This window comes from Pseudorasbora parva, chromosome 21, assembly GCF_024679245.1.
Source record: "Pseudorasbora parva isolate DD20220531a chromosome 21, ASM2467924v1, whole genome shotgun sequence".
NCBI classification, from domain to species: Eukaryota; Metazoa; Chordata; class Actinopteri; order Cypriniformes; family Gobionidae; genus Pseudorasbora; species Pseudorasbora parva.
The window spans coordinates 41451210-41463709 of NC_090192.1; the positions used below are offsets into that span (position 1 = coordinate 41451210).

General features: G+C 43.9%; 1 protein-coding gene across 3 annotated transcripts in view; it reads right to left on the reverse strand.

The window, feature by feature from the left end:
* Positions 1-12500, reverse strand: part of fmn2b (formin 2b) — an 87910-nt gene that overhangs the window by 3859 nt on the left and 71551 nt on the right. For all 3 annotated transcript variants that reach the window (XM_067430166.1, XM_067430165.1, XM_067430167.1), the window contains 2 exons: positions 11639-11690; positions 10644-10793 (listed from right to left, as the gene is read on the reverse strand). In XM_067430166.1, the coding sequence (XP_067286267.1) occupies positions 10644-10793; positions 11639-11690 (202 nt within the window). The remainder of the gene's footprint in view (positions 1-10643; positions 10794-11638; positions 11691-12500) is intronic.

Here is a 12500-nt window from a genome sequence, read left to right on the forward strand (position 1 = left end):
AATGCATCTGACCTCAGTGTGTGTCCCTACTGTCCACCACAGTGACCCCCTGAATGTGTGAGTGTGTGTGTATATATGTTTAAACACTGTGGTATCAAATGTTCTAATTTGTTACACCGGTTATTTAAGTTCAAGTTATGTTATACTGTGTTGTAATATGTTCTTTATTATTACCATCAATTATTATTATTTATGTCAATGTGTATTATTATTTATGTAATTCGCTTTGGCAATATTGTATTTTTACATTCATGCCAATAAAGCAATCTTGAATTGAATTGAGATCAGAGAACAGAGTCAGACAGGGTTGTCCATTGAGCCCCACTCTATAATGAATTAGCTAAAGGATTAAATAACTCGACTGCCCAACCCCGAATCAGAAATCAAATGTCTCCTTTTTGCATGATTTAATCATTCTGTCAAAAAGATAGATGTTTTATTTAGAATTTTTTTTTACCTAGCTGCCTTAAAATTTTGAGTTAATACAATTAACTTTTTTTTGAGATTCGACAACCTTTATTAAAATATTATTAAAAGATTGTGTAAGCATATTGGGTAATTGTGTGTTTTATTTGTGTTGACGCAGCCAAATGATTTTCCTTTCTTAAAGGGGCGGTGAAACACTCAGTTTCAGTCAATCTCATGTCAATCTTGAGTACCTGTAGAGTAGTATTGCATCCTTCATATCTCCGAAAAGTCTTTAGTTTTATTATATTTATAAAAGAAATATAGGCTGTACCGAGTCTTTCCGGAAAAATCCGAGCGCCTGGAGGCATATCGAGTGGGCGGAGCTAAAGAATGACGAGCGCGCAAAGCGGTGACGTCCTCAAGCGTGGAGAAGCCCATTGCTATCTCAGCTAATACAGATAATGATCCAGAATCAGATCCGGAGGCTGAAATAAACTGAACAGGAGAAGCAGCAGCAGCAGGACGTCCGTCTCTGTGGTATGGACTGTATTTAGTGGCCTGTCAACATTTGTGTGTGTTTACTCGCAGTTTATGAGGACATGATTCGGTTTATGGACTATTGTATGCGACTAAACCTTAGCAGGAGCAAGCAGAACGGTTTAGCCCGTCAGACTAGTGTAACGTTATACAGAGAACAACAATGGAGTCCGTTAGCGCATTTGACTGACGAAGCGCGCGATCGTGTCGTTTACTGATGTTTACTCACGCGACGATAGCCGACAGCACAGACATCTGAAGCAGTTTAACTCACCGGCTGCTTCCAAAGCAGGACCGAACCTTTATCGCTGGGACCGCTCCGGCAGAAACACACTTCTTTGGTATGATTTGGTGAAGTCCTGACAGCAGTGAACGTGGAGATCCACTTTGAGACGCGACTGAAGCGATGTTGTGAAGCTTCCCGTCATTTCTGCGTTCAAATCGGTTCAAATGCAGCGCTGCCTTCCCAGAATGCTGTGCTGAAGCGTTGAAGTCGCTCGACGTCACCCATAGGAATAAAGTGGAGCGCGGCGCGGACTATAACGACAGAAGTGTTCACGGACGACTGGATCTGCAGCTGAGAGTGTGTATGGGCGTGCGTTTCCTCTCTCGCTCTAGTCACGCGCACACACACCCTACCGGGAGAAGAGCCCGTACGGCCCATACAAGGACCTTCCGCTCTATTAACGTCAAGCCGACCCATACTCGAAAAAAACTCTCCGAAACTTGTGAGAAACCGGAAGGAGTATTTTTGACACAGAAATACTCCATCAAACGTCCAACATTAGTTTTTGAAACTTTGTCTGTGTTTAGGATGGGAATCCAAGTCTTTAACAGTGGAAAGCTCAGTGTGCAGGAAACAGCATTTCACCGCCCCTTTAAAGAAAGACACGACTCTTCCCCTAGTTCATCTCACGGCTAACTCCAGCTCCTGTCTCATTGACTGATTCATTTGACCACCGGTCCGCAGCAGAAGCGCCTCACCTGCGGGTCGCACCATTTACATTGATTTGAGAGGGGTGGTGGGCCTAACCCTAACCCTAACCCTAACCTAACCTAACCTAACCTAACCTAACCTAACCTAACCTAACCTAACCCTAACCCTAACCTAACCTAACCTAACCTAACCTAACCTAACCCTAACCTAACCTAACCTAACCTAACCTAACCTAACCCTAACCTAACCTAACCTAACCTAACCTAACCTAACCTAGCCTAACCTAACCTAACCTAACCCTAACCTAACCTAACCTAACCTAACCTAACCCTAACCCTAACCTAACCTAACCTAACCCTAACCTAACCCTAACCCTAACCTAACCTAACCTAACCTAACCTAACCTAACCCTAACCTAACCTAACCCTAACCCTAACCTAACCTAACCTAACCCTAACCCTAACCTAACCTAACCTAACCTAACCTAACCTAACCTAACCCTAACCTAACCTAACCTAACCCTAACCTAACCTAACCTAACCCTAACCTAACCTAACCCTAACCTAACCTAACCTAACCCTAACCTAACCTAACCCTAACCTAACCTAACCTAACCCTAACCTAACCTAACCTAACCCTAACCTAACCTAACCCTAACCTAACCTAACCCTAACCTAACCTAACCCTAACCCTAACCTAACCCTAACCTAACCTAACCCTAACCTAACCAAACCCTAACCTAACCTAACCCTAACCCCTTCACAGCATGAAAAGGACTCGTTATTTTATTTTACACCAAACCAGTGCCTAACTACAAGTTTAGTTTTGCACAGGAACTTTTTTATTTGTACATAAATGCTATACAAATATTAGTGCATGTATATTTATGTATAGAAAACTGACTTCTAAAGGGCCCCCTGCCTCGGGCCCTGCACTGTACATTTTTTTGTTGGTTTAACTTAAAAAAGTGAGTATCCTGGTTGCCTTAAAATGTTGAGTTTATTCAAATTAAAAATTTGAGTTGATACAATGAAGGACATGTGTTTAATAAATAGAAACTCAAAATATTATTGTGTCTGAACCACATAAAAAATTTGATAAATCATCACAAATAAAACACACAATTACCCAATATGCTTACAAAATCATTTAATAAATATTTTAATAAAGGTTGTCAAATCTCAAAAAATTTTCATTGTATGAACTCAAAATTGTAAGGCAACCAGGAAACATTTTCTCTAAATGATTTTTTACAGTGTATGATGTTTGGTACGGGGCCTAGCACGATGGTTTTGAACCCAGAGCCCAAAATTTGGTGCTACGCCGCTGACTGGGAGAGACTGAAAAATACAACAGTTGAGATGAATAACTGACAAACAGCAGAAACAACGAACTCAACACACTGTCCCTAAACCTACCCGTCACACACACACACACACACAGCCCCTAAACCTACCCGTCACACACACACACACACACACTGCCCCTAACTACCCATCTCTCACACACACACACACACACACACACACACACACACACACTGCCCCTAAACCTACCCGTCACACACACACACACACACACACACACACACACACACACACACACACACACACACACACACACACACACACACACACACACACACACTGCCCCTAACTACCCATCTCTCACACACACACACACACACACACACACTGCCCCTAAACCTACCCGTCACACACACACACACACACACACACACTGCCCCTAAACCTACCCGTCTCACACACACACACACACACACACACACACACACACACACACACACACACACACACAGCCCCTAAACCTACCCATCACACACACACACACACAGCCCCTAAACCTACCCGTCACACACACACACACACACACACAGCCCCTAAACCTACCCATCACACACACACACTGTCCCTAAACCTACCCGTCACACACACACACACTGCCCCTAAACCTACCCGTCTCACACACACACACACACACACACACACACTGCCCCTAAACCTACCCGTGTACACACACACACTGCCCCTAAACCTACCCGTCACACACACACACACTGCCCCTAAACCTACCCATCACACACACACACTGTCCCTAAACCTACCCGTCACACACACACACACTGCCCCTAAACCTACCCGTCTCACACACACACTCACACACACACACACACACACAGACTGCCCCTAAACCTACCCATCACACACACACACTGTCCCTAAACCTACCCGTCACACACACACACACAGCCCCTAAACCTACCCATCACACACACACACACACACTGCCCCTAAACCTACCCATCTCACACACACACACACACACAGCAGCGGCGCGGCTCTTCACATGAGTGGCTCCTCTGAGTGCTTTCTGTGTCAGACAGATCCGTCTCTCTCGGCTCCAAACAGCCGGCTTCTGTTCCAGCACAAACCTCCAGCTTTCAGGACAAATTGGGGCCAAAAGAACCGGAAAAAGAGAGAGAGAGAGAGAGAGAGAGAGAGAGAGAGAGAGAGAGAGAGAGAGAGAGAGAGGAGAGAGAGAGAGAGAGAGAGGAGTCTCTGGGGTTTTAGGTGCGGCTGGCAGAGAAAGGCAAACACTTTAGCAGCAGATCCTCTGATTACGAGGCGAAACGCAACACTCTCTGGGAACTCCTCTATCAGACGGCAGATAAAGATAAATCTGGGCCGCAGATAAAGCTCTGCAGGTTCGTCTCGCTTCTACATCTGACATTGTGTTCACAATTATACGCCACAGATCGAGTTTCATGGCCTCGCCGTTACAGAGGTCAGAGGTCAGAAACCATCGTCATCCGTACGGCGTTCCCACGCGCAGAGACATGATGAGGAGCGGAGAAATGCAACACGATTAATGCTTCGATATTAAGATTAAAGGGAAAGTTCAGCCAGAAATGAAATGTCTGTCATTAACTCCTCTCCCTAATGTCGCTCCACACCCGTCAGACCTCCGCTCATCTTCACACACAGTTTAAGATATTTTATATTTAGTCCGAGAGCGTATGCAAGTGTATGCACACTATACTGTCCATGTCCAGAAAGGGAATAAAAACATCATCACAGTAGTCCATATGAGACATCAGTGGGTTAATTAGAGTCTCTTGAAGCATCCAAAATACATTTGGGTCCAAAAATAACAAAAACTACGACTTTATTCAGCATTGGCTTCTCTTCCGGGTTTGTGTTCAATCCTCAAATAAAGATTCAAACGGTTATGAATCAGCGAATCGATTCATGATTCGGATCGCGTGTCAAACTGCTGAAATCACGAGACATTGGCGATCCGAATCATGAATCGATTCGCTGATTATACTTAGAAGGGAGAGGTTATTATGTGAGTATAGGAGACCATAAGTCTGAGTGGACGTCCATGACATGCGGAGTCCCACAAGGGTCAATTCTAGCACCACTCCTGTTTAACCTGTATATGCTGCCACTGAGCCAAATAATGAAGAAGAACAATATTGCTTACCACAGCTATGCTGACGACACCCAGCTCTACTTAGCACTGTCACCTAATGACTACAGCCCCATTGACTCCCTGTGCAAATGCATTGATGAAGTTAACAACTGGATGTGCCAAAACTATCTTCAGTTAAACAAAGACAAAACTGAAATCATTACATTTGGAAACAAAGATGAAATTCTCAAGGTGAACGCATATCTTGAGGCTAAAGGCCTGAAAACAAAAAATCAAGTCAGGAATCTTGGTGTGATTTTGGAGTCAGACCTGAGTTTCAGTAGTCATGTCAAAGCAATAACTAAATCAGCATACTATCATCTGAAAAATATTGCAAGGATTAGATGTTTTGTCTCCAGGCAAGACTTAGAGAAACTCGTTCATGCTTTCATCACCAGTAGGGTGGACTATTGTAATGGCCTTCTCACCGGCCTTCCCAAAAAGACCATTAGACAGCTGCAGCTCATACAGAACGCTGCGGCCAGGATTCTGAGCAGAACCAGAAAATATGACCATATCACACCAGTCCTCAGGTCTTTACACTGGCTTCCAGTTACATCTAGGATCAATTTTAAAGTACTATTACTTGTTTATAAATCACTCAATGACCTCTGACCTCTGACCTCAATACATCGCAGATATGCTGATTAAATACAAACCCAACAGATCACTTAGATCAGCAGGATCAAGTCAGTTAGAAATACCAAGAGTTCACTCAAAGCAAGGAGAGTCTGCCTTTAGCTATTATGCCAGCCGTAGCTGAACCAGCTTCCTGAACAGATCAGATGTGCTCCAACAGTAGCCACATTCAAATCCAGACTCAAAACACATCTGTTCAGCTGAGCATTTACTGAATGAGCTCTGAGCACTGTATGTCCGACTGATTGCACACTATCTTATCTATGCATCATTTTTTAAACTATTTTTATAACTATTTTAATTTACCTGTTCTTTTCTTTGGTTATCATCATTTTATTATTTTTAATTCTCTTTACATTGTATTCTTTTTCTTATGCATGTTTTAGCCCTATTTTAATTCCTTTCTATGTAAAGCACTTTGAATTGCCATTGTGTATGAAATGTGCTGTACAGGGAGTGCAGAATTATTAGGCAAGTTGTATTTTTGAGGATTAATTTTATTATTGAACAACAACCATGTTCTCAATGAACACAAAAAACTCATTAATATCAAAGCTGAATATTTTTGGAAGTTTTAGTTTTTAGTTTGAGCTATTTTAGGGGGATATCTGTGTGATCAGGTGACTATAACTGTGCATAATTATTAGGCAACTTAACAAAAAACAAATTTATACCCATTTCAATGATTTATTTTTACCAGTGAAACCAATATAACATCTCAACATTCACAAATATACATTTCTGACATTCAAAAACCAAACAAAAACAAATCAGTGACCAATATAGCCACCTTTCTTTGCAAGGACACTCAAAAGCCTGCCATCCATGGATTCTGTCAGTGTTTTGATCTGTTCACCATCAACATTGCGTGCAGCAGCAACCACAGCCTCCCAGACACTGTTCAGAGAGGTGGACTGTTTTCCCTCCTTGTAAATCGCACATTTGATGATGGACCACAGGTTCTCAATGGGGTTCAGATCAGGTGAACGAGGAGGCCATATCATTAGATTTTCTTCTTTTATACCCTTTCTTGCCAGCCACGCTGTGGAGTACTTGGACGCGTGTGATGGAGCATTGTCCTGCATGAAAATCATGTTTTTCTTGAAGGATGCAGACTTCTTCCTGTACCACTGCTTGAAGAAGGTGTCTTCCAGAAACTGGCAGTAGGACTGGGAGTTGAGCTTGACTCCATCCTCAACCCGAAAAGGCCCCACAAGCTCATCTTTGATGATACCAGCCCAAACCAGTACTCCACCTCCACCTTGCTGGCGTCTGAGTCGGACTGGAGCTCTCTGCCCTTTACCAATCCAGCCACGGGCCCATCCATCTGGCCCATCAAGACTCACTCTCATGTCATCAGTCCATAAAACCTTAGAAAAATCAGTCTTGAGATATTTCTTGGCCCAGTCTTGACGTTTCAGCTTGTGTGTCTTGTTCAGCGGTGGTCGACTTTCTGCCTTTCTTACCTTGGCCATGTCTCTGAGTATTGCACACCTTGTGCTTTTGGGCACTCCAGTGATGTTGCAGCTCTGAAATATGGCCAAACTGGTGGCAAGTGGCATCTTGGCAGCTGCACGTTTGACTTTTCTCAGTTCACGGGCATTTATTTTGCTCCTTGGTTTTTCCACACGCTTCTTGCGACCCTGTTGACTATTTTGAATGAAACGCTTGATTGTTCGATGATCACGCTTCAGAAGCTTGGCTATTTTAAGACGGCTGCATCCCTCTGCAATATATCTCACTATTTTTGACTTTTCTGAGCCTGTCAAGTCCTTCTTTTGACCCATTTTGCCAAAGGAAAGGAAGTTGCCTAATAATTATGCACACCTGATATAGGGTGTTGATGTCATTAGACCACACCCCTTCTCATTACAGAGATGCACATCACCTAATATGCTTAATTGGTAGTAGGCTTTCCAGCCTATACAGCTTGGAGTAAGACAACATGCATAATGAGGATGATGTGGTCAAAATACTCATTTGCCTAATAATGCTGCACTCCCTGTATAAATAAACTTGCCTTGCCTTGATTCATAACCGTTTGAATCTTTGAAAGCGAGCGAGCGTATCTGTGTGTGAGTGAGAGAAAGCAGGGGTGTGTGTGTGTGTGTTTGTGTGTGTGAGAGTGAGAGTGAAATCGAGGGGCTGTGAGTGTGTGTGTGTGTTAGAGTAAGAGAGAGCAGGGGTGTGTGTGTGTGTGTGTGTGTGTGTGTGTGTGAGAGTGAAAGCGAGCGGGTGTGAGTGTGTGTGTGTGATAGAAAGCCTGCGCGTGTGAGTTTAAGCAAGTGTGTGTGTGTGTGTGAGAGAGAGAGAGAGTGAGTGAGTGCAAGTGTGTGTGAGTGAAAGCGGGTGTGTGTGTGTGTGTGAGTGAAAGCGTGTGTGTGTGTGTGTGTGTGTGTGGGAATGAAAGTGAGCAGGTGTGAGTGAAAGCCTGTGTGCGTGAGAGTTAAAGCGAGTGTGTTTGGGTGTGTGTGCGTGTGAGAGATTGAGAGAGTGCAAGTGTGTGTGAGTGAAAGCGAGCAAACGTGTGTGTATGTGTGTGTGTGAATGAAGGCGTGTGTGTGTGTGTGTGTGTGTGTGTGAGTGTGTGTGGTTATGTGAGAGTGAAAGTGAATGGGTGTGTGTGTGTGTGAGTGGGTGGGTAAGTGTATGTGTGTGTGTGTGTGTGTGTGTGTGTGTGTGTGTGAGTGGGTGGGTAGGTGTATGTGTAGGTGTGTGTGTGTGTGTGTGTGTGTGTGTGTGTGAGTGAAAGCCACCGTGTGTGTGTGTGTGTGTGTGTGTGTGCGGCTGTGTGTGTCCGGCTGTGTGTGTGTGAGTGTGCCGCTGTGTGTGTGTGTGTGTGTGTGTGTGTGAGAAAGTGAGTGGGTGTGCGGCTGTGTGTGTGTGTGAGTGGGTGGGTAGATGTATGTATGTGTGTGTGTGGGTGTATGTGTGTGAGTGAAAGCGAGCGTGTGCGCGGCTGTGTGTGTGTGTGTGTGTGTGAGCAAGCGGGTGTGCGGCTGTATGTGTGTGTGTGTGTGTGAGCAAGCGGGTGTGCGGCTGTATGTATGTGTGTGTGTGTGTGTTCTCCAGGACAGATGCAGAGATTTGCGCCTCATGAATAATGTAAAGCGCGGCTGAAGGGCTCGTCTGTGTGTGTTGACTTTGGGCCGCTATCGCTCCGCTCATCGAGCACTGGAGCTAACGGGACTCTTTTCATTAGTGGGGTCACACACACACACACACACACACACGGTTCATTTGACGCGCTCTCGTTTCACAGCGACCCGTAATGTGGCAGATATAATCTAATATTAAACACATGGCACAGGTTATGGGAGAGTTAAAGCGCTGCACTTCAGGTAAACGCTTTCGGACTCCGTGTTTAGATGGAAAAGCAGACGGAGAACCTGAGGAAGACCCAGCTGGGATCTTCAGGACAAACACACACACACACACGTTTGTTTTTGTCATAGGCGTAATGGTTTTTATACTGTACAAACTGTACTTTCTATCCCCTTACACTGCCCCTAAACCTACCCATCACACACACACACACACACACACACACACACACACACACACACACACACACACACACACACACACACACACACACACACACACACACACACACACACACACACACACACACACACACACACACACACACACACACACAGCCCCTAAACCTACCCATCACACACACACACAGCCCCTAAACCTACCCATAACACACACACAGCCCCTAAACCTACCCATCACACACACACACACACACACACACACACACACACACACACACACACACTCCTGGAAGATTGATCTGCGTGCATGAGCGGCTAATCCCAGGAATGCTACTCCACACACTTCTCCGTGTCAGAACAAAGCTTTCCTCCATCAGACGCGCCGTATATTATATTATATACATTTCAAACCGTCCCATGATGCACCTGCAGACGGCTCAGGTATTTGCAGAAAGACCTCCTTAAAGCGTTAGTTCAGCCAGAAATGTAAACTGTGTGATTAATTCCTCCTGTGGTTGGCCAGCCGTCAGACCTCCGCTCATCTTCACACACAGATGAAGATATTAGTGTTGAAATCCGATGGCTCAGAAAGGCCTTCATTGACACCAATGTCATTTCCTCTCTCAAGACCCATAAAGGCACTAAAGACGTCGTTACAAAGCCCATCTCACTACAGCGGCTCTACAATCATTGATGAAGAGGCCAGAATAGAGTTAGTGCGCAAAAACACTAAATAACGACTTATATAGTGATGGCCGATTGCAGAACAAAGCTTCGAACCGAAACAGGGACACACGCATGCACGCAGCCCCTAAACCTACCCATCACACACACACACACACACAAACACACACTGCCCCTAAACCTACCCATCACACACACACACACACACACACACCCTAAACCTACCCATCACAGGAAACATTCTGCATTTTTACTTTCTCATAAAAACTCCTCCTGTGTGATTTATAAGCCTTTTGTAAAGTGGGGCCATGGGTAATGTCCTCATATTTCACCCTCTCCTGTAATACCTGTGTCATACCCATGGCATTATACACATTTGTGTCCTCATATGTCACAAAAACATGCCCACACACACACACACACACACACACACACACCTCTCCTGCAGAATGAGCTTGTTCTCCTTCTTCCAGGTGTCTTTGAAATCGCTGGAGAACTCGTGCCAGATGGAGAAGAAGGTGTTGGGCGAAACCTCTTTCTCTCCACTCTTGGCCTTAACTGAGAAGAACACACACAGCTCCAGAAACCTGCCAAACACACACACACACAACTTCAGGTTTTCCCAGGGAAATAAAAACCTGTGCAAAACTCGTCTGCTAGGAGTACACCGCAAAAAATGCTCTTCTTATTTAGTATTTTTGTCTTTCCAGTCCAAATATCTAAATATTCTTAAATCAAGATGCAGTTACTAGATCAGTAAAACAATATAACATATTTTTGCTTGTTTTCTGGGGAAAGTTTTTGCTTAAAATAAGATAAATAATCTGCCAATGGGGTGAGAAAAATAATCTTGTTTTCTGTTTGAATTAAGATTATTTTTCTCACCCCATTGGCAGATTATTGATCTTATTTTAAGCAAAAACTCTCTTCATTTAGAGTTATTTTTCCCAAAACAAGACAATTACTTTTGCTTGTCTAGTAAATACTTCTTGTTTTAAAAATGGTTAAATATATTCAGACAGAAAGAAAGACAAAATGACTGAGTAAGAAGAGCATTGTTTGCAGTGTGGACCCGTTCAGGGTTTTTTCCACTAAAAATCAAGAAAAACCTGCATTCACAGAAATCTTAAAGAACGCAATCGCCCAATGCAATCACTGAAATATCTTCAAAAATCATATTAATGCGCTCAAGCCAAACATTTTATCATGTCACATCAATGTCCTTTCAGTTCTACATTCGGAGAATGAATCATCATACACACTGAAAGACAAAAGTCTCATTTGCTTTATTTCTCTGAAGCTCTTCACACACTTTTTAGATGAAAAGCTAAAGTACGTTTTTGATTGATTTCTGAATGTGAAAACGCATGTAGAGAAATATATTACACAAAATAAACACTAAAGTATGTCATTAAAAGTAAAGACTCCTTACATTTTGTGGGTTTCTCCGAGTTGCTTCTCTTGACATTCCAGCTCAGTTTTTGCTGTAAAATAAAAGAGAGACAAATAAGATTTTTGAATCTTTAAATGACAGTCTGATCAGGATTTAAAACGTCTCCACGTGAGATTAGAGTTATAAAACTATTCACTTCTGGAGCGCTTTATACAGTACAGGCTGTCGGAGAGCAGCGTCACAGCTAATGTTAATCAAATAATGCATCACTTATGAAACTTAGCATTGAGCTGTGAAGCAGGTCTGGAGGGAGACATGTTAATACGGATCGTCTCATCATTCCCAGAAGAGACAGAAACAGACGGACAAGGAACGGACGGTTTCTAGGAACAGGGAGTCATGTCGAGTAATTGAAGCCAGAGAAGCAGCGTTAAAACATCTGACATCAGACCGTGTGTGTGTGTGTGTGTTGGGTAGGTTTAGGGGCAGTGTAAGGGGATAGAAAATACAGTTTGTACAGTATAAAAACCATTACGCCTATGGAGAGTCCCCATATGTCACAAAAACAAAGATTGTGACGGCTAGACGACTGGGTCAGAGCATCTCCAAAACTGCAGCTCTTGTGGGCTGTTCCCGGTCTGCAGTGGTCAGTATCTATCAAAAGTGCTCCAAGGAAGGACCAGTGGAGAACGGCCACAGGGTCATGGGCGGCCAAGGCTCATTGATGACCGTGGGGAGCGAAGGCTGGCCCGTGGGGTCCGATCAAACAGACGAGCTACTGGAGCTCAAACTGCTCCAGAAGTTAATGCTGGTTCTGATAGAAAGCTGTCAGAATACACAGAGCAGCTCAGTTTGAGGCGTATGGGGCGGCATAGGGTGACCTCTGACCCCTGACCCCGCC